The 24015-nt window shown below is 41.0% G+C and overlaps 1 protein-coding gene across 1 annotated transcript in view; it reads right to left on the minus strand.

Moving 5' to 3' along the window:
* Window positions 1-24015, minus strand: part of NYAP2 (neuronal tyrosine-phosphorylated phosphoinositide-3-kinase adaptor 2) — a gene marked incomplete at both ends in the record, with an annotated part of 254889 nt that overhangs the window by 28972 nt on the left and 201902 nt on the right. The window contains one exon of the mRNA XM_082658329.1: window positions 16189-16292. Coding sequence (XP_082514455.1) covers window positions 16189-16292 — 104 coding nt within the window. The remainder of the gene's footprint in view (window positions 1-16188; window positions 16293-24015) is intronic.

Raw genomic sequence — 24015 nt, forward strand, 5'->3', positions numbered from 1 at the left:
TTCTTTGAGTCCCGCCACTCCACCCAAAGCCCCTGGGAGCAGCTAGGAGGGAGAGCAAAGATGATGGACAGGATGAGGAGGGAAGAAAAGACATGATGTGTTCTACTCCTGACCTGGTGGGCCCCTTGGCCTCACTCCTCCAACTCATTTCTTTCCATCTCCGTGATGAATATTGAAATGGATCACGCCTGCTGGGACCCACTTCTAAAGGAGGTCGAGAAAGGTGAAGTGCTGCCCTCTACTGGCAGCTTCTGCAAATCTCCACACTCAGTTCATCACATAGTCAATAAGTTGTGTTCAAACAGTCCCCCTCCTGCAACTCATTTTGAGAAGACAGTACAACACAAAGGCAGACTTTCTTTAAATTCAATACACTGTAGTAGCAAATAGCTCTTTGTCACTGAGCGTTTTCACATCTTTTAAAATCTGTTTTTAACTGTTTGCCTTTGTGTTTAAATTTGGCTGCAGGAATAATTTTAGAAATTCTTTGTGCAGGTAAAAAGTGCTGAATCACCCAAAGGACAAGTTCTCATATGTTTAGGGCATCTGCCCAGTATATCTGAGGCAAAACAATCGGAAAAACAAGAGAGAGAAAGCAAGAAATGAAAGAGTTCAACTTCAATACCTTATGCAAAATTTTGTACAGAGAAAATCTACATGAAGTTAAGCAAAATATAGTAGACTATATATAGACTGTGATGTGTAGAGAAACAAAATTCATCACCCCAAAATGTCTCTTTGGCATGTGGATTATTTCAGGCTGAAAAAAATCAAGGCCCAAAAGACTCAGGATAAACCTTTGACCTTTCCCCTAACTGCCTAAAAGAATGTATGCAGAGAACCTGTTACAGGAAGGAAGCTATCACCATAGATAACTATAGTATGAACCAGGTGGTAAACAGAGAAGACCCCAGTAAAGTCTGTTGAAATCTTCTCTGTGTCCCATTGTCTCTGCCTGGCCCGGCAAACATTTATTTATCAAACATTTGCTTTTCTATCTCCATATGAATTGCCTTCATCCCCTTTGAAGTCCCAAACCAGTACCCCCAACACCCTCGTTTATTTTTAGCTGAAGATATTTAAGGTGAGGGCTTGGGCCATTTTGGTGAGTTACTCAATATTCCTGGGTGTCTCCCTCGTATACAATTTATTAAACTCTGATTTTCTCCTGTTACTCTATCTCATGTCCTTTTAATTCTTAGACCAGCCAGAAGAACCTAGAAGGATAGAGGAAAATGTCCTCCTCCCTGACAATATTGTGATTTATAAAAAGAAATATACACGTGGTCTTTATCCCTGTTCCTGGCACAGAGCTCCTAAAACCCCTGGACTTTCCTGTGATGAGAGCAATGAAGGTGCCGTTAGTTAATTTAAGGCGGTTACCTTTGGACAGTACTTAAGACGGGGCCTGGCTGCCAGTAGAGCCAGTCCTATGATTAGAGGATTGGCACTTTCAGTCCCATTCCCCAGCCTCCAAGGAGGGGAGATGGATGAAGATTGAATTCTATCACCAATGGCCAATGATTTAGTCAATGATGCCTATGTAACTAAGCCTCCATTAAAACCCAAAAGAAGGGGGTTTGGTGAGCTTCCAGGTTGGTGAATACATGGAGATTCAGGGAGAATGTAGTGCTCGGAGGGCATAGTTGCTTCACGCCCTTTCCTCATACCCTGCCCCACGTATCTCTTCCATCTGGCTGTTCCTGAGTTCTAACCTTTTATAATAAACTGGTGATCCAGTAAATAAAATGTTTCTCTGAGTTCTTTGAGCTGCTCTAGCAAATGAATTGAACCCAAGGAGAGAGTTGTGGGAACCTCTGGTTTATAGCTGGTTGGTATGAAGCACAGGTAATAACCTGGACTTTGATGTCTGAAGTGGGAGCAGTCTTGTGGGACTGAGCCCTGAACCTGTGGGACCTGACGCTCTCTCTGTGTAGACAGTGTCAGAATCGAGTTAAATTGTAGGACACCCAGCTGGAGCTGGAAAATTGCTAGGTGGTGTGGGGAAAAAAATCCCACACATCAGCATTTGAATTGATGAACACACATTACGGTTGGTGTCAGAAGTATAAATGTTCTATAAATTTTACATTAATTTAAAAGATGAAATGTATACTGAACTATTCATGGAGGGAGGGCTTTATAATCCCTTCTGTTACAGATTTGAAAGCTTTTCATTTGCTCCAATCCCAGTTTATATCCTGTCCTAAATATACACTTGCATCATTCTGAGACAGGAAGGGGGCAGGGCACAACTGTTTAAAAGAATGATCTAGCCCGAGGACAGAACATAAACTGATTAGAATCAAATAGGTCCAAGATGGCGGACTAGTCGACTTCCACTAGATCCTGAGTCTTAGGATATGCTCATTGCAACACATCAGCACAGATAAATGACACACCCACTGGCACCACGTTCCAAGGCCAGCCATAAAGGTCAAAAAGTGGGCGGTGGCCCAATTCCTGGAAATCCCTGCCCCTTCCTGAAATAGCTGGAATACTCCTCCCACTCATTAGCCTATGAAATGACCCACCCCTATAAAAACTGACAACCCCATACCTTGGGGCCTGTCTTCTTCCCAGATGGCCCACACGCTGTCTATGGAGTGTGTATCTCCTTGAATAAACCTTTCTCTTTACTGTGGCTTTGCTCTTGAATTCTTTCCTGCTGAAGCCAAGAACCCACACTCGGCGGCATCCCAGGAACTCACCTGAGACCTGGGACATGACCATCTTTTCCTGCCCCACCTTTCTTTCCGGCATAATTAGAGTTTATTTTTCTAAAGTGGTGCCCATGGTATGCTCTTTCTGCTTCTAGTAATAAAGCTGATTTTTTAAAAAAATCAATGTTTAAGAATGAGGTGAATATAGAGATTTTTCTTTCCGTGTGAGTTGCAGTCATGGTGTTGTTACTTCTCTCAGGGGCACTCGCATTTCAATCCTCTTCTCTAACATTTGTCTTTCAGTCTCCACCAGAAGGTAAAACTAGTTCATTAAATAGCTGGGGTGAGCATATGTGATGACTGTGTACAGAGCCACCTGTCAGGAACCCAAACACTTCTGCAAATTACTATAACAGTATTACAATGAGATGCTTATCTATTTCCACGTGTAGCTTTAATTTATTCATTCACTATAGACTAAGACCGCAGACATAGAGAACAGACTTGTCGTTGCCATGGGAGGGGGGTGGGGGAGGGATGGATTGGGAGTTTGGGATTAGCATGTGGAAACTGGTATATACAGAATGGATAAACAACAAGGTCCTGCTATACAGCACAGGGAACTCTATTCAATAACCTAAGATAAACCATATGGAATAACCATATATATATATATATAAAACTGAATCACTTTGCTGTATACCAGAAACTAACACAACATTGTAAATCAACTATACTCCAATAAAATAAATTAAAAAAAAATACAGACTGGGCTTCCCTGGTGGCACAGTGGTTGAGAGTCCGCCTGCCGATGCAGGGGACGCGGGTTCGTGCCCTGGTCCGGGAAGATCCCACATGCCACGGAGCGGCTGGGCCCGTGAGCCATGGCCACTGAGCCTGCGCGTCCGGAGCCTGTGCTCCGCAACGGGAGAGGCCACAACAGTGAGAGGCCCGCGTACCGCAAAAAAAAAAAAAAAAAAAAAATACAGACTAAGACTACTAGAGATTTCCAAGATGAAATATACATACCAGGTCTCAAAGAGCCTACAACCTAATGAAAACAAATGTACTCTGCATCTTTAGAATCAAAAGAGATGCTCCTTGGAAAAATAAAAAAGGGGTTCTCTGGTCAGATATATTCAAGAATCATGACATATGATATCCTCTTTGCAATTCCCAATGCACATCTACAAACATAAAACTCTGATATTAAAGGAATTTATCTAACCTGGCTTTCTCCAGACTGCTTTTCTGGGTAGCAAAACAGTGGATAGCATCCCTCAGACAGTGCTGTCATTTAATACAAAAATAAGGTTATTTACCATTGTGTATGGAAATTACAAAATACAGAGGAGAGATATGGAGAAATAAGATATGCTTGGAAGGGCTGGGACAGCCTCAAAGATGGAGAGAACACACTTGATCCCAGACTTGGAGGATGAGTCAGAGTTACCAGGAGCCCAGGACTAAGGAGGGTATTCCAAGGGCCAGATCATACAGGCTTTGAAATCCACACAAAGCAATTTACCTTCCATCCTGTAGGCAATGGGGAGACTTTACAGGATTTTGCATGGAAGCGTCAACACGTGGTCACTCTAGTTGCTCTGGAGGATGGATCTGGCGACAGGGGACACTGGAGACTGGAGTTGGGGAAAAGGGAGAGAGACACTGCGCCTCTCATAAAACTGCAAGGTCATCTTGTAAGACAGTTTGGATCCGAGAAAAGCCACACCATGAAGCTGCTGGAGTGGCCCCAGGCTCACTTCCTCCTGCCCTCCTGTCCTGTGGCTTGTCTTGTTTCCCCCAATGCACCACGCTTTCTTAGAGGCGAGACAGTGCTCTGTACTTCTTTACTCAACTAAAAAGTTTAATAAAAACAGCCTATATGTTGAATAAATGAATGACTGAAAATAGGCACCTACATTTAAACATTCTGGTTTAAACTGTGCTTTCGTATGAATTATCTCATTTCATATGGATGTAGAAATCAAAATACCTGGAAATTCCATGAAGCCCAGGACAGCCACCATTGGATGTAAGCGCTTCCCACATAAGGCTTCTTCAAGGGTTCCTGTTCCATTACTGGGGTTTATAACAGAGAAGTGACAGGAGAGACTGTGTTCCTTCCTAGGTTGTATCCTGAATGGCAAGTGACTTTGGCTCTGCTGGCTTCTCCTGAAAGGCCTCTCCCCACTTTCATATGCAAAATTGACTGGGTTGGGTAAGATTACACCTGATACCTTTTGTTCCTTCAAATAACCTCCTCATTTTCTGGAAAGGAAGTCATTATATGCAACATTCCACATACTATCCCCATCAAAATAGCTGACAACCAGGGATTATTAACTAGCTCTAATGCAGCGTTTACTTTAGAAAACAAAGGCTTTGAAGTGACAGTATGGTTGTTTCTCCACCCCTCCCCACCCCCTTTAAAGTGTCTGCTCATTGGATGGATGTAAAAGCCCAGAAGCCAGATAAATCTCGCTGAATGCATTTTTGGTCTTTTGTGTGTTGTTGGTTAAATCTACAGGAGTAGTCTAGATGCTGGGGTTCAGGAGTGCATGTTTGGGAAGGGGATGTATTTTCTTTTCAGAATGCGAAAAGAGTTAGATGTACTCAAGTGTTGAGATTCTCAAGTGTGCACGCACGTGCACGCTGGCACAGGAATGCACACGCACACACCTGCCTGGCTGAGCTCTCACAACACCAGCCCGTGGTCCACAAAAGAATGATGCAACTGAGTGACAGTGAGCTTCCTTCCAGGAGTTACAGTCCCAACCCCGTCTCACCTTTGGAGATCTGGCCTTAGGTGGTGCCTTGTTCAGTTGAAGTCTGAATTGAATTTGCCCCTCTGCTATGTAGCTTTTAATCTAGAAAAGTTATAAGGCGAGACCCAGAAAGTCAAAGAATGAGCAAATAAATGGATGAAAGAAAATGAAGGAAGGTGAGTTTTACAAAGAGAGCAAATTCAGAGAGACAGTTATTTATGGTAGAAAATAAAGCAGAAGTTTAGTGGCTAGAACCTCCTGGACTTACACCTCATGTCCATACAGCCACTTCCTAGCTATAAACCTTCAACAGGTAACAGGTTCTCCAGCCTCAATTTTCTCATGAGTAAACTGGGGATAATATTGCCTACTTCATAAGCATATCGTGAGAATAAAATTATATGATATGGCATTCTGGACACCGTGCCAAGCACATGATAAGCCCTCAATGAAAACCATTTTAGAAATCTGCTTTATTTGGGGAAGGTGCTTTCCACCTGAAGGCTAATGTTTACTTGCAGCACAGAATAAAGAACAAAGATTTGCCCAGCAGGTGAGCTGGGTGGAGAAACTGAAGTTCTCTAGAACTCTCTGAGTGAGGCACTCACAATGTGGCTGTACTTACTATTCTGAGTCAAGTGTAGTCTAACTCTGAACCAATATTAATATAATGTAAACATTTCTTGCTAAGCCACACTAACTTAAGTTAGAGGTAAATTTACCCACTGGTTAGGGAGACTGCTCTTTTCAGGAATGCATCTTAAGCCATGTGTGTTAAACATGTTAATCTCAAACAAAACCAAGAAGGAATTCTTCCAATCAGCCAAACTATCTCTGTTCCTTCACTTTTCAGTCTTCAAAATAGGGATGATGATCCCCTTTTTCGAGGCGCAGTCTGGATTTAGAGAAATACAATACGCAGAAAATGTCACAAATCCTATTGAAAACATCTGCATCTATTCATAAATAATATATAACACTCAGAGATCACTGGCTGTGATACTAGCTCCCCACACACAAAAGTATAGAAAGGTGCATTTAAAAGTTAGACACCTTAAAATTACAAAACTAAAGTAATGAAAAATGTCCAAAACAAATATCATACAAAAAGCCTGTCCTGGTTTTCTATAAGCATTATGCTTATTATCCCAAACAGCATATCATCTCTGACATAAAGCAGTTTTAATTCAATCCTTTCTAAAATCTAAATACAGATTGCAAAGCTCACTTCAGACACTAGGTGGCACCACGTATCCGCCCAATGTTACATTATTTTCCCCAAACTAGGTTGGCCAGCCCATATAGGGCCTGACCTGCATTTTAACAGTTGGAGCCTGTGATGGGGAAGCCTTTTAAAATGCGATGTCTGCTAATAACTGGCAGCAGAATACAAGCATAGCATTTAGTTCTCAAATGGAGTTATCAATCTGTAAAGCTTTAACACTCCTTCAATTGCTCTCTATGTGTACAACTCAAACAAGACCTACAGTTATAAATTCATAATTTGTCCTCTAGACTTGAAGCCAAATTTTCACTTTCAACTCTACTGACATTTTGAATAAATCAAGCAGCTAAATATTTTCAACTGCCTCCCAAAGCCTCTATTTCCTAAAAAAAAAAATTTGACACGGAATTGGAAACTTTAAAGATCTGCTTGAAAACACATGGTATAGACTAATGTGACAGTAAATGGATTTAAAATCTTCAGTTTCACTTCCCCAGACACATCCATATTATTGTTAGCTTAGTAAACTACACCGCTCTTGGCATTTGAAGAGGAACAAACGAGGATTCCAAAAACTACAATAAATAAAAAAAAAAAGATATTCCTTTGCCTCTGATTTTGCGTAAGAAATACCAAGTAGTGGCAACTGATCTCCATATATTGGGACGAGATTGGCACATATTCACTTGGCAAGATGGAATGTTGTTAAAATTTAGGCCTCCTTGTTTCCATAACATTTATAATGCAATATCCTTAGTGCTTTCTTCATTTAAAAGGAAAAACATAAAAACGATAAAAACAAGTGACATGGATATAATGGGCATATAAAAGTTAAACTGATATAGTGGGATAACACATCATAATGGGCATGCTTGTGGGTAAATACATGTGCAGATAAGAAAACAAATCCTCTCAAAGTGTGGTCTGGGGAAACTTTAAGTAAATGTTGAAGTTGCAACAACTGTATATCCTGTGTCTTTGCAGATAACAGCGTCCCCAGCAGCTCTAACGTTTTCATTAAGTTCATTCACATTGGAACCCAAGTAGGAGAGTAAAGCAGTGTTAGGGGACCCGTGACATTTCTGAATTGATACCCTTAGTCGACTTCTACTCAGTTTACTTCCAAACCACACGTGGGACCCTACAAGGAAAGAAGAAATGCCAGATACAGACTCCTTATTACATGGTAAATAACTAAATATCTAACTTCCTATTTGGAGGAGAAGGAATAACGAATATAATCCTATCAAGTGTACCAAGAGGTGGCAGGAGAAACCAATCTGTCTCAGATGCTGGCAGTAAAGAGATACGCTGTCTAGAGAATTTAAAGTCAGTAATAAAACTGACTAAAAAACTGCTTTTTATTAACACCACGTGCTAGCAGTTCTATACAAGGTCAGTGATACAGGGTGGACAGAACCGTTCCCTCCATGCCCATCCCTTTTGAAATACCACTGACTACAATGACTCTTCTCCTTAGGACTTGCCAGCAAGCAGGAAAGTTGTATTTTGGCAGAAGGAAAAGCTATAAGGGAAAGAATTCTTATTTTTCTAATAGGTAATGTCTGTCCAGGACTTTACACACATATGTTATCTTACTAATCCTCAACAACCATACAAGGCAGATAATACGGCCCCCATTTTACAGATGAGAAAACAGACTCTGAAAAGTTGAGCCATGTATTCAAGGTCACACAGCAACCAACGGGTGGAGCCACGGTTCTGATGGATGTCTTACATCCTCTAAACCTCACAATTTTAACCAGCTGAGTAGTTGGGACTCATAGACTGACATCATAGACCGATCATTTTGACAATAGGTACAAAACTTGGACAAGGTATAACCTCACTTTAGTACCCTTAGTTGTCATGGGATAATAATGGGGTAGGGCTGTAGAGAGCACACCTACAATGATGTAAGGAAGCTCTCAAAACCATCCTGGCGCACAATAAATTCATCAGAGATCAGCAAATGGTACATGGTTTTCATCCGGCAAACTTCATCTAAGAACCCTAGACACATTGTATCCCTTCCACGTGTTAAAGAATGCTGGACTCTGCATCTCAGCAGCTTCACACCTCTCCCTGTAGCTGGATGGTTAAGTTGATAATTCTGACGCTGAAGGGGATGCACACAGGTACAGGCGACTAGGCGTAGTCAGAGGCGGGCACCCTGCGAGTCCATTGGCCCCACCCCTAACCTTGTTTGTCAATGCTTTCAAGATTTCTCAGAGAACATCCTCGTGTTTTGTCGCACTCTGCCTCCTACTCCAAGGGCATAAATGCAAGATTATTGGGTGGGGGGATTGGAACGGGGGCAAAGGGATGGGTTTGTGTAGTTTCATTCTACTCAATCTTGAACTTCCTGAGAGACTGGTCACGAGACTACTGGCCTTTAAAAAGTGACCCCAAATATTCTGCCACGTGAACTATACAGCAGTTAACAAGCACACGATGCCTACATAATATGTCAACATTTCTCAGTTCAGATTGTGGTCTGTCCTGGAAAGCAATCTGAGTTTCTACCATCTGGTCTACGGCCATACCACCCTGAACACACCTGATCTTGTCTGAATTCTTTGTATGAAAGAATTCACGACACATATTACTGTTATTGAAAGGTGATGACAAAATCTTGTTTCTTCTTTAAATATGACACTAATTATGGGAGCCCCACAAAGTACTAAAGCCTACCATCTTCATAAATCAACCGGACAGGACTGTAGAGGACACACAGAAGACAAAGCCTTTGTTTGTTTACCTTTTGGCCCTTGCATTATTTTAATGCAATGATACCATAATACACAGCAATCGCTCAATATAACCACTGACACTCCTATTTGTAACATGAATTTATTCCACTTTTCACAAGCCTAGATCCAATCTCTTTGGTAAATAACATTCTTATAACAAATAACTATAATTTCTTTGTAACATAATCTTTGTTAAGATAGCATTTTATTTTACAATTTGAAGTTCTTACAGATAAACCCTTCTCCAATAAGATGCCGTAAACATCTTATCTTTACATGGCATTGGAAACTTAGTGGGGTTTTCCAAGCGCCCCCCCCATCAGGCTTTTCCATGTTTGAAAATATATGTCAGGTTAACTTGTATGCAGGATGAAAAAACAATAGGAGTTATTTAAAACCTATTGCATAGCCTGGAGGAAGCTCTGTGAGGGTGGGGATCTCTGTGCATGAATGAAGTGAGTTCAGCTTTTGCTAATTGGTTATATGTTCTGTTTCTGCTTTTTTTTTTTTTTTTTTTTTTTACCATTTCCATCATATGATGTAACCCTGAGCATACGATCAAACCAGCCATATAAAGGTACAAATGCGATGTAAACATTCTCTTAGTTCAGGCCTGATAGGACCTGGAATACCACAGGGTCTCACAAAAAGGTTTGTTCAACACATAAGCAAGGGATGGTAGAAACGGGGCCCCTTCATCACGTTAACTTGGGGAGCCACATGCTCCCCACCCCCATACTCTGCTCCTTCCTCTGTTTTCTCCCATCAAACACAAAACCTTGACTACTAGATAGGAGCACTTGACATTGTACATGCAACTGATCAGATGAAACCTCATAACATATGTTCCAGGACCCAGGGCTGGAATAAAGCAAGTATGGTCTTGGCAAAGCAAGTCACATCTACACTAATGGCAGCACAGGAATTCTAAAGAGAACTGAAGCTTTTCTACTGTTAGAGCTTGTAAGGCAAGGAATGTCACTCGCCATCCAGTTCTACAAGGCTTGAGTCATTAGCCACTGCAGTCAGTGACCTGCAACACACCCTGAAAGGAATTCAGGGTGAAGATCAGGTGCCCTGGGAAAACAGGCAAAAACAGGCCCTCAGATAGTTAGAAATATCTCAAGAGAAATTTTTTATGAACCTGGATTCTTGCAACTTCACATACCTAGAAAAAACACTACTATCATTAATTGAGATAGCCTTTCTTCGTGACTAGCAGTAGTAACGTTCTACTGAGATGTTTGCTTGATAGCACGTACCCCTCTCCCCTTGTCTTCTCCCACCTCTCTGGAGCAGTTCCTCAGAGCTATCTGAGAAGCTATAGTTCCCAGGCTATCGTCCTCAGTAAGTCCCTGAATAAAACTGAAACTCCCAGTTCTCACACTGTGTGTTATTTTATTTCAGATGTTAGGTTTGTTTTCCTTTTTCTACCTGATCCAATGCACAGAAGCTGAAATTAAATAAGAACATACCCTTTAAGTTTACATTACTGAGAAACGTGGGCGGGCATCGAGTGGCTGAAATTAGAATTCCTTTCCATGTCGTTGTTCGAGTATTTATGTTACTATACTCAGGATCCCTTTGCCTTTAGTCTTCCTCATGCTCTCCAGGCTCCTACAAGTTTTGTGTGCAAACGTCCTGATTGTCTGAGAGTTACAAAAGCCCAGACCTCACACACAGGCTGAGAAGGAGCAATGGTCTGCTCCAAGCTTTCAGGCGAAGCACAGAGGCCGTGGGACCAATCAAAACACCTCGCTACTCTGAAGGTATTAAAGACCAAGAGAAAAGGCAAAATTAGACTGTGTGAGAAAAACATTTTTTCGAGGATATATAGAAAGAGAGATTTATCGAGAGAGATATTTAGTAAGTCAACCAAAGTCGTTGAGTGTCACATTGTAAACTGGGTAAAGTCTTTGTCAGGGAATCCTCTTAAATTCTCCATCTTAGTCTTTCACATGTACTGATCCCTAATTTCTATCTTTGGGTGATTTAGCTCCCTTTTTTTACTATATCTAGAAAACAACTTTGACATCCAGGCATGTCCAGAAACACACCCTAGACATGCATCAAGCTATGGATGCTAGTACATTCTTCCATTATCTAGGAAAGCTGGCCACATGCTGGCGCGCAGACATAGACATGGAGCGCATGGGAAAAAAGAAGGTATTCTGCTCTGCAGGAGCCCGGGCAGGCTCTCATAAGGCCCCAGCAGGGTCATCAAGCGAAAGGAGGATGTTAGAAGCTTGGAGGGAGCCCAGAGGACTGCCATCAAAAGAAATAAATGTTTGGGCTTCCCTGGTGGCGCAGTGTTTGAGAGTCCGCCTGCCAATGCAGGGGATGCGGGTTCGTGCCCCGGTCTGGGAAGATCCCACATGCCGCGGAGTGGCTGGGCCCGTGAGCCATGGCCGCTGAGCCTGCGCATCCGGAGCCTGTGCTCCGCAACGGGAGAGGCCACAACAGTGAGAGGCCCGTGTACCGCAAAAAAAAAATTAAAAAATTTAAAAAAAATAAATGTTTGAGAAATAATCCTGAAGGGGCAAGTTGAAAGGAACTGGGCTTGTTTCCCTGGATAACAGCTTATAAGTGCACAGCATGGACCAGCCTGGACAAGGCCACTTCTGGGTAGTGAGAAGGCAGCTCTCAAGCCACACAGGGCCCACGGAGCAAGAGATAACAGCTTCAGGGGCGATTTTTAAATTTCTAGAGAAATGTGGGGCTCTCAGATTTTGAAACGTATGTCCAAAGGAAGTGACAGATGGCTTTCTGTTACCCACTTCCTGACATCAAGGGTAATCAGAGATAATCTAGTTTAGAACAACTGACAAACCTCAGAGAGAAGGTGAGTTCTCAGTTCAACACTTAGGTCACTGTTAGCTCTGTGATTCCCTGATTTGACTTGGGGGGCTGTTACTTAAAAAATGTGAAGTGTGTGTGTTCGTGAGTGTGTGATTGTGTGTGTGTGTGTGTGAGATAGTGGGCAGAGTATGTGAGAGTTTGTGTGTATTCATGTGCATAAGTATATTGGGGGAGAGAGAGTGTGTGTGTGTGTGTGTGTGTGTGTGCATGTGTGTGTCAGAGGATGTGGCTCTCATCTCCTTCCTTCCCAAAAAAAATAAGTACAGACATTTCTTGGGAACATTTTTCCAAAGAGAGCTGGCACTTTGGAGACACACCCTAGCTGCTCCTTCCTTGAAGGAAAGACTGGCTTTCTCATGGCCCTGCTCCTTAGTTTCTATTCCATCACCTGCTGCAGTAAAACTAGAGATGGCCCCATCTCCAGATTAATGGGGGTCACTAACACCATAGTCCAGAGATGGAGGGATCACATGAACAGCATTTGCTGTCTATAGAGGCACTCACACTTCTTTCTTCTGAGTACACAGCTTTCTACTTCACTACAGAAGAAGAAAAAAAAAAGATAAAGTGATGTGCTTCAAGTGCAAAATATTTCTCCTATACCGTTTTGCTTTTATAAATAAGAAAATAAAATAGCTTTCTCATGGAAGATGCAGAAATTCAATCTAATTTCCAAAGGTTTGCTTTATGACAAATGCCAAAATATGTGGCTGCTTTGCCGTAAAATTCCAAGGAAATGTCACTTTCCCCTAATTGCCCCGTGACTGCTCTATTTATTCAGGAGTGAATTAAGAAAGAAAAGATCTATTTTTCATCTCACCGAGTTTTAGAGAGTATTACGCGTTGTGTAAGAAGCTCTAAATGCTTTGGAACTCATACTTCTTTCTTGAACTTCCCGTCTTCTCCTACGTATTTTAAAGTTCCAGTCAGATGAGACTATACATTTCTACAAATCTTGTGTCTCCTATATTACCTGAAGCCGAAACAGACTGCATAGCCAAGCAAACATTACCTCCACTTTTATTTTTACACAAATGCCCTTGGTGGGCAGTCACTATGCGCCCCGGGCTCCTCGGCGGGTCAGTCAATCACTACTGTCTCCAGATTCTTTAGGGGTGGTCCATCATCATTGGCCTAGGCTCCTGGGGGTGGGCGGCAGTCCCTTTTGGCCAGCTCTACCCATCTCTGCTGGAGTAACCTCCGTCCCTTCTGTCTCCTCCTGCAATACTTCTCAGAAAGCTCCAACCATGATCTGAAGTGGTGGGTGAAAAACTAGTACTGAGGGAGCTGAAAAGAGATAAGATGTGAACAACCTGGAAAAAAAAAAAACACAGCTCCTTCTCTATGAGCAGAAATGTCCCTTAATATGGCTTCTTAAAGCCATACTCCTCGATAGATAAGCACTACCGGAATTATTTCAGTGACTGCTTTTGTTTGTCTGAAACAGATCACATGGTCTTCCAAAGATTTCCTAGTAAGAAGTCTATTAATCATCTATTAAGTCTATTAAGCATTCTGTGTTTTAATAACTATCAGGAATCCCGGTGGAGGAAAAACACTTTTTAAAAAAGTGACCAGGATGATTATTTGTCGGATAATGCTAGGTGTTCCGTATCCTAGTTTGTGTACGAATATTCAATGTTTTTAAATGTCTTTCACCATTGCCTGGGGTGGCTAAGCCTAGGGAGGTGCCATCCTGGTTGTAACTTAAGGAGACATATCAGTCAAGAGCATGGGAATTAGGTGAGAAGAGGGTCTTCAATAAGTACCCATTGCCTTTAGTTCAATTCCAAGTTGTAGGAATGCAGAGCAAGGTTCTTCTGAGCCATGTTTACCCCATTAGCGCTAGCATATGGGAAGAGGTGAATACTACATCTGGTCACAAGCCACAGGGGAGAGACTCAGAGGCCAGCCTTCTAATTTGCAGCCCTGACACCCCTTCTATGATGTGGCTGTGTGCCAGAATTTCTCCTGGTTGGAGAGAAAAAGTGCAGCATCTAAGTAACAAGAGGGTCTTTCTCCTGTTGCTGTGTTTTGAAGAATGAAGAACATCCTACCAGGTAAGCGAAGAGCTGATAATGCAAAGGTACAGAGTTGCACCTTGTTTCTGTCTGTAAGTTACCCCAGGAAACTGCTTTCATTGAGAATTGAAGGGGCATAGGATGAAACAACTATAAAGATAATTAGGAGAAAAAGCAAATGAAAACAAAGAACACAAAACCTCTCTGAGATACCGAGGTAATGCAATAGCAAGGTATATATACTTGGAAAATTGATTGTATTGATGCAATCCTCCGCCAGCTAGCTAAAGGTCTCTCCTTTCTGTATTCAAGTTTTTGAGCTTTGAAAATCTGTAAATGTAATATTTTGGAATAGCTTTAATCAACTAAGGTGGCAATTTATCTTAGTGAGGTTAATTGTGTTATTTATTTATTTATTCATTGTCTTATTGTTTCTACCCATTTTATACCCAAAAAAGTGTTTGAGGTGGATTCATTTGGTTACAAAGCATTTAAAATGTTAAATTAAGACACAAGAAATTCTAAATGGCACTTGAGATGCTCTTGAGAGGAGCCTCTCATCTCTTGCATTTGTAGATATCTCATATATTCATGAATCAAATGCTGTGCATATTTAAGCCAGACCAAAATACTATAAAGCACCCTGTCTCCCATTAGAAAAAATGCAATTATTCTTCCTGGTTATGTTTTTAAAATAGCTTGACATTTATATAATTGATGAATATGTAATTTGCTAATCAGTAATGGACAGTTCCCATGGAGGTATCATTGCTAGTTTTATAATTTACAATTTCAGAAGAGTTTTATGAAAGTGAACATTAAAGCTGGGACAAGCAGAGAGAAACCACTCCAGGATGGTACTATCCTATTTAACACCCATAATACATTTAACAGTAACAACAATTAAGCTTCACAAATTGTCATTGTACTGAATTCCTATTGGATGAATTATAGATAGAGCATTTACATGTAGTGATTTTTCCCCATACTATATCCTCCGTACACAAGCATGTACCAATGAACATCAGAGCAACATACTGTACTCTAAAGGATTAAATGATACTGTAGCTTATGCCTTTATTCCTTGTATCTTTTCTCCAAATGATAATAGAGATCTCATATACCATGCATAAACACTTACATTCCCTTACTGAGAACATTTCTGATATTTTTGGTATAAGAGAGAAAAGTCATTTATTTAAAGATTGCGTTATTAATCTACAGTTTGGGGTAAATACCTAGATTATCTGGTTGGTCAATTTGTCTTTATGGCCAAGAAAAAAGACCAGCTGCCGTGTTCAATCCAAATGAGTTGGTATATGAATATTTATCAGGACATCGATATTCACTGTCTTACAGTCATGCTCCAAGCTAAATAAAAGTAGAAGTAAGACGGCCACAAATATTACAGCATAATAGGATAAGAACTAAACAATATGTACAAATTCATTGACAACATCTGTGCAAGGGTTGTGGACAAAACATTTAAAAAGAAATCTACATAAAACAAAGTCGGTAAATTTATCAAACGTTGATAAATTTTCGGAGACGGTATAAAAGTACACAAAACACGGAAGAGAGAAAGAACTTTAAAAAAATAACCACTAAGCCAATACATATAGTTCAAGTTTACATTTATAGTACAGAATGATGGAAACCAGAGACAAAAACGATTTGGTAACAAACAGCGAAGAAAGTTTCACCAATCGCAAGGAAGAAAGACTTTCCTTTTTGAATGAAAACACAGATGGCCACAGCTCATCCCTCCCACCCACACACACACAGAAAAATAAAAGCAAATGCAAAGTTGTTACAGCAACACACGACAGACAGAGGTGGAAAGCGTTTGGCATGTCGCATCACAGGAAGTCAATCACGATTGGCTAACGATGATGGTACCTGGCTCTGTTGCAGGTCACTGGCTTGCCTGAGAGGAGTAACGGATGGAGGGGGCACACCTGATGTGGACGCAGACCGGCCTAGTTTGCAGCTTACTTTCGGTTCTGTGAACAAGGGGGAAAGACAGAGCATTAGCTGAGCAAAGTCTGCAGGGATGAACCGGACCCCAGGCTTTCTTCTGGTTTTGCTACACGTTCTTTTAATACACCGAATTCTTCTGATGTTTACTAATCATTGGCAGGTGATGAAACAATTTCATAACAATTGATTCTAAAATGAGCCTTGTTCACGGATCAGCTCCTGGGAATAAAGAACAAACCACTTAAGTTCCACGCCTTGTTGCCTTGCACACTTTACCCTATTTAGAGTGAGTTTCTATAGAGCGATTACTGGAGCAACAAAATCCCACTGGGGAAAAAGCCAGTGACATGACTATTTCTGGTGCTTCATTTTCAGTCTTGGTCCAAGGGTCTCCTGTGTCCTAAAATGTCTTTTCCACCCTCTCCAAATTTTTCTTCCATCCCTCCCTCCTTTCATTCTTTCTTTTCTTCATTCATTCTCTTATTCTTTCCTTCTTTTTCTTTTCCTAACTTTCTAATTTTCAAGTCTATAGTGTGCTGATTACTTTCACCATGCTTTTGATGTAACATTTCTCTAATTTAACTTCATTTGCTTTGAATTGTATAACCACTTCGAAGACTTTTGACATCTTTCATAATAATATTATTTTTCAAAATTAAAAAGCCTTCCCCTAGCTCTTCCTCTATTTAAGGAGCCTAAATAGGCTGCCTAGGTCATTATCAAGATACTTTGAAGACTGCAATTTGGGGAATGGAAAGAGTTCCCTTCATTCAAGCAGCTCAGAATTTATGGTATACAGACGACACTGATTTTCAGACATATTTGAAGGTATTTATAAAGGAGAAGAAGGCATCAAAAGAAAAGTTGACATCTATGCTTTTGCCACAAACTTTTATATTAGCTGTCAGTTTTTGAGTGCCTAGTATATCCCAGCTTCTGTTTGGGCTGCACTTAAATTATCTCTAATCTTAAAGATAATCTTTAGAGTTATGAATCAGCTATAAATGCTCCCAATTTACAAATTAGAAACCTGAGGCTCAGCAAGGTTAATATTTGCATTGCAAATACACAAGCACTTTTCAAAAAAAACCTTTCATTATATTAATAAATTTGACTTAAAGATGAAACTCTCTGAACTAGTGGCTTCAAATGATATTACATCACTCATTTACCAAGCAGTGGCAAGCTGATGCTAGAGAACAAGTTCTGTGCTGGATAGGAACACTATCTTTATGCCACTTTTTTTTTGCGGTACGCGGGCCTCTCACTGTTGTGGCCTCTCCTGTTATGGAGCAACAGGCTCCGGACGCGCAGGCTCAGCAGCCATGGCTCACGGGCCCAGCCCCTCCGCGACATGTGGGATCTTCCCGGACTGGGGCACCAACCCGTGTCCCCTGCATCGGCAGGCGGACTCTCAACCACTGCACCACCAGGGAAGCCCTATGCCACTTTTATATAAGCTGCTCTTCAGAGAAAAGCTTTGCTATGTCTGCATCACATGACCTATGGCTAACTTCAGCCTCTGCTCACTGCCTTCTGGCCATTCTCTCCCCATCCTTCACAGACACCAGATACAGATACAAAGAATAATATAAGCTGGCGTCCATTCACACAGAGACCTTTCAATACACCCTCACCCACACACACCCTTCCTCTCCCACCCCTGCTTCAAACTATTAAACAATGCCTCACATCCATATTAAAATAATTATCTTAACGGGTACTAATAGCCTTTTTTGGCAAATTAGATAGTCTTTTACTCTGTGCTTCTGATTTAGCAAGAAAAAAAAGACCATAAGCAGGCTTTGGACTATGAGATGACTCCACTAGCTATAGGACCTTAGAAAATGTTTTTCATATCATTTAAGTTTTATTTCTTTTCAAAACAAATGAATATAATCCTTTACTCATTATTCAGAATCCATTTATTTTATACCTACTATGTGCCAGGGACTGTACAGAGTGTGGTCACCAAAAACCCACTCTTGCCCTAAGAGAGACTTACAATCTATCCAGGAGCAAAGATATTAAGCAACAAATTATGCATTTGATTATATAAAAGCAGCTGTGATCAGTCCTCTCGGTGGAATTATCAGTAGTAGAAGAACATTTGCTGGGGGAATGAACAGGTGTTAGAAGGATGCTGACATCTACTTTGTGGGCAGTAAAAGTTAAAGAGCTCATTTGTTCTTTGCTCTTTCAACAAACATTTATCAAGGGCCCACCACGTGCAAAGCACTGCAGTGGATGCTAAGAATATGGGTGAGGAAGACACCAATTTCCCATATTTTAATGAGGTTTATGTTTACTCAGGGGAGACAAACAGTATGCCTAAAACGGTTTCCTGAAAATTCAGAAAAATTAGAAAGGAGAAGTACAGGGTGCCATGGTATCATTGATCAAGATACGCCTCGTGTTCTGGGAGCTAGGGAAGGCTGGGCCCTAAAAGAGCTGTAGTATCATAGGATATTTGTCCTTCTCTGTCTGGCTCACTTCCCTTAGTATGATAATCTCTAGGTCCATCCCTGTTGCTGCAAACAACATTATTTCATTCTTTTTATGGTTGAGTAATATTCCATTTTGTGTGTGTGTGTGGTGTGTGTGTGTGTGTGTGTATGCCTCTCACATCTTCTTTATCCATTCACCTGTCAGTGGACACTTAGGTTGCTTCCATGTCTTGGCTATTGTAAACAGGGCTGCTGTGAACGTTGGGGTGCATGTGTCTGTTCAAATTATGGTTTGTAGAATCTAAAAAGATGATCTAAATGAACTTCTTTACAAAACAGAAATAGACTCACAGACATAGAAAAAAACTTATTTACCAAAGTGGCAACGGAGTGGAGGGATAAATTAGGTGTTTGGGATTAAAATATACACATTACTGTATATAAAAGAGATAACCAACAAGGACCTTCTGTAGAGCACAGGGAACTGAACTCAATATCTTGTAATAACTTAGAATGGAAGAGAATGTAAAAAAAAAAGAATATATGTTTATATATATGTATAATTGAATCACTTTGCTGTACATCTGAAACTAACACAACATGATAAATCAACTACATTTCAATAAAAAAATTAAAAAGACAAGTACAAAAAAAAGATCTACATTATTTAAAGAAAAAAAACGCTGTGATAATTCACACCTGCCAGTGGTGCTGAGCAGGTGGTAAAAGCTGAAGTAGGGAGGACCACGGGTGCTTAGGTTTATTTTCCAACCCACCCAGAAGTCAAAACTATTTCAGGATGTATTCCTTGTATTCACTTTATTGCTTATATAGTATAAAGAAATAGTAATGAATCACATAGTCTGGTACCTAGGAGAGTGGGGATAGGTGAGCTAATGATGGATAAAAGACGGAACCGTTTCCACCTACGATGCTTATGGCTTCACGTCTCTCTTCTCTGTTGTTTTCTATTTGTCTTTTTGTCTTGTTTTGCTTTCTCCCTCCGCACTTTCTCCCTCAGAACATGTGCATTGTCATGGCTTCTTGTGTATCATCTTTTCCCTCTTGGGTCACATGGAGGTTTCTACAGGTCTGTCCTCTCCTCACACCCTTCCTTGCTTGATGTTAAGCCCCAGTGCCTTCTAGAGACTAGGGATTAATTAGGAGTTTGGGATTAAAATATACACATTACTATATATAAAATAATAATAAGCGAGGACCAAATGATAGCTTTTTCTCAACATCTTAGGTATCCTTCTGATTTTCCCATTTATAGGAGGAACATTACCTCCATTTTCCTAGAAGCTTACTTTTTATGTTCAGAGCTTTCTTTTCCTCTCTCTATAAAGTTAGTCCTGTGGTAATTTTCTTTCTTTGTGATTTATTTCAACTCACAGACACTACCACAATTTTGGTATTCAACAACTTGAACCAAAAATAATTTCATATATAATATAGGTAATATATATAATTATAATTATATATAATTAAATATATATGTGTGTGTGTATATATATATATGTGTGTGTGTGTATATATATATATATATATATGTAAAATCTACCTGCTGGTCCCCATACCCATAGTTTCTCTGCTCAAAACTAACTTGTACACAATGCCAGCCGGAACTTCTTAAATTGCTTTTAGATCACACACCTTATTCAAAAGTTTTAAATTACTCCCCACTTCATATGATAAAAACTTCAAACTCACTTGGCTAATTTTCAAAGGTCCCGCTGTGATCTGGCCCCATCTGATCTGATCCACTGTGCTCTCCGTGGCTGTCTGCTCCCCAAAGCATAGACAACTCAGCATCTCTTCTCGGTCTCCACATCTGACCCTGCTTCTGTCCTTCACAAGGTGTCCCCACGCATGGCCTTTCATCAGACCAGATGTTATCTATTTTCTAAGGCCTGCTTCAATGTGCACGTCTATTGTAACGCATCCTGCAACCCTGTTTACCTCTTTCTTCCAGATAGGCTTAGCACTTATATACCGTTTGCACTGCTTGCTGTGGCTCTGAGTATTTATGTTGGTGAGGACCACAGAGTAAGTGTTCAATTAATATGATTTTTCTTTCACTGAAGACACTCAAATTAACCTAGAAAACGTCAATGCAACTTCTAAAGCAAATTGTGGCAATGACAGTAACATAGAATATGTTTTAAGGCCTGGGTTCAAGGTCTGGCTCCCCGACTTACCAAAGCAGTGATTCTCATTCAAGGGTACACGATTTTCTAGGGAAACGCTCCCTAAGTTTTGTGCAGGTGATTCTAGTATCTACCCACCCACTCTTGAAAATATAAGAGTGTTCAAATATAAATGTGTCCCATGATGACATAACCTATCGCTCTAGCTTATAAATGAACCTAACTTCCCAGGAGGCATAACTCCTAGCATCTCTTAAGGAATCATCTTTTACTATACAAAATAAATGTAAAACATCTATCAGAATCCTGGTTGACACGTTTTCATAATAAGCCGATGTTTCCATATATCCCTTTATTGCGTTAGCACATTTAGTCACGTGGAGAAAATTCAACATTTTTTCCTAGAAAAGGATGGCAAATAATGTTTTTTTACTATGAGGTTCCTTTAAAGGGTATGTTGAAGAGATTATCTGATGAGTGACACAATCCAATGCCTTTTATATTACCCAATGTACCTATGGATTAATTTCCCCTGCTAGGTTTCCAGTCAGACTCTGACTTAATCAGCCTCTTCCAAGCATAGTCAGTGATATCTCTAAAGCACAGACTGAGACTTACTAAAATCCAAGCAAACTCCCAATTTCATCGTGACCCACAAAGGCCTTGCTTTACCCCTATTGGACCGTGGTCCAGATCACGTCTTGGTTCATCCACCCCCTTAGGGACTGCAATATAACCACGAACCACTCATCACACATGGCGGCTGACCTTGCCAGCCAGCCACCCTGTAGCTTTAAAGTCAGGTCACCCAGCGGTCGACTGTTCAATCCCAACATGGCTCATGTGGGTTATGACTTCACCTGCAGTGGCAGGCTGAGATGATTACTTATGAATTCATTATGCACACATGCGTACACCAGCAGGTGGAAAATGCACACATTTGTGTGTATGTACACACACATACATACATACGTACTCCATAACATTGTTGCTTGATGGTATCATGTCATAAGGACAATTTTTTTTAATTGTGAGGTTTTGGTTTATCTTTATCATACTCATTTAGCTCTTCTTTTCTGTTTCACCTTGTCTTTGACTTAAATACATTTGGAATCTATCATGGTGTTTGTGGGACCTAGTTGGTGAAACAAATCCTTATGATGTTGGATCCACCAAGGTTTCTTTGGCCAAAAGAATTTTCTAAAAAGTCTCAAAAATCCTAGAAAAGATTCTATTTTTATAACCAAGCCTCTTAGAGAGTCTCTAGGGCTGTGACATCAAAGTTAAATCGTCCAGTTCACTTACCTTTAGAAATACACTGTGCTTTGAGCCTTAAATAGTGAGGCTTAGGAACCACAAGACTAAAAACAGTAAGTTTTCATCCTAAATTTTGTTAATATAAAAATTGCCAAGGCGTTTGGGGGTCAAAAACGATGGACATATGCCTCAAAATTTAGTTAAGATAAGGCTTTCCTTCCCTTAGAAAAACTCATTCCATTAAAAGATTAATTATGAGCTAGAAAGTATCTATTCTCCCTACATCCAAGGAAAAACCCCTGCTTGTGTAATAAACTACCAATATCCATCCTAGAAGTAAAAGTTGATGTTGTTTGTGCAATTTCAGTGAAGGTCAAGTGTAAAGAGAACAAGAAAGAATGTGCAAGAGAGAGAGAAACACAGAGAGACAGAGAAAGGAAAAGGAAGAATGGAAAAAAGGTAGAAGGAAGGAGAGGGTGAGAAGGAGGGAGGGAGAGAGGAAAGAAGGAAGAAAGAAGACATTAATTTTAATTCCTTGAAATAAACCATCATCAAGACATTATCATGTGATCTTTCCAGGGTAATAATTCATCATCATCTTAAAGTTCTTATTAAGTAAGTGCCCATTGGACTTTGTTACTTAGAAAGAACTATCTTCTCTCTTTTTATTCTTGTTGGATACAATCTTTCATTGTTTTTTTTTTAAGGATGGCAATTTCTCCATCATTTCTCATCTTCCCTGTAAGGTGAACTGAATTTCTGTTCAGGATTATGTTCCTTGGTATTGTTACAGGATAATCCCCAAGGCACCCACAGCTACTATTATGAGTACTAGAGTTCTCTTTGTTTTCAGAAAGCAAAGACAAATGATTGTTCTCAACCTCTGGATCTACACAGCAATAAGAGATTAGTGTATTTTTTCGGAAAAAAAACTTTCATCTAGCATCAAAGAAATAAGATCAAATTCTGGGGAGACATATTTTTCTCCATCTTGTTTTATTTTTTCAATACATAATATTTTTCTCTACTAGCAGAGACATATTATGATTTTCCCTAGTCAATCATGCTGCTGAAAGTTTCTAATCAATGACTTAGGGCTACATGGAGGTCACAAAACAGGCCTTTTATTTAAAACACTGAGGTATGGGAGAAGGCGGAAGATGGCGGAAGAGTAAGACGCGGAGATCACCTTCCTCCCCACAGATACACCAGAAATACATCTACACGTGGAACAACTCCTACAGAACACCTACTGAAGGCTGGCAGAAGACCTCAGACCTCCCAAAAGGCAAGAAACTCCCCACGTACCTGGGTAGGGCAAAAGAAAAAACAGAGACAAAAGAATAGGGACGGCACCTGCACCAGTGGGAGGGAGCTGTGAAGGAGGAAAAGTTTCCACACTCTAGGAAGCCCCTTCGCGGGCGGAGACTGCGGGAGGCGGAGGGGGGAGCTTCGAAGCTGCGGAGTGCACAGCAACGGGTGCGGAGGGCAAAGCGGGGAGATTCCCGCACAGAGGATCGGTGCCGACCGGCACTCACCAGCCCGAGAGGCTTGTCTGCTCACCCGCCGGGGCGGGCGGGGCTGAGAGCTGAGGCCGGAGCGCAGGGAGAGGACTGGGGTTGGCGGCTTGAACATAGCCTGAAGGGGTTAGTGCACCACAGCTAGCCGGGAGGGAGTCCGGGGAAAAGCCTGCACCAGCAGAAGAGGCAGGAGACTTTTCCTTCCCTCTTTGTTTCCTGGGGCGTGAGGAGAGGGGTTTAAGAACGCTGCTTAAAGGAACTCCAGAGACGGGCGCGAGCCGCGGCTAAAAGCGCGAACCCCAGAGACGGGCGCGAGCCGCGGCTGAAAGCGCGGAATCCAGAGACGGGCGCGAGCCGCGGCTGAAAGCGCGG

Source organism: Grampus griseus, assembly GCF_964374135.1.
Source record: "Grampus griseus genome assembly, chromosome: 7".
NCBI lineage: Eukaryota > Metazoa > Chordata > Mammalia > Artiodactyla > Delphinidae > Grampus > Grampus griseus.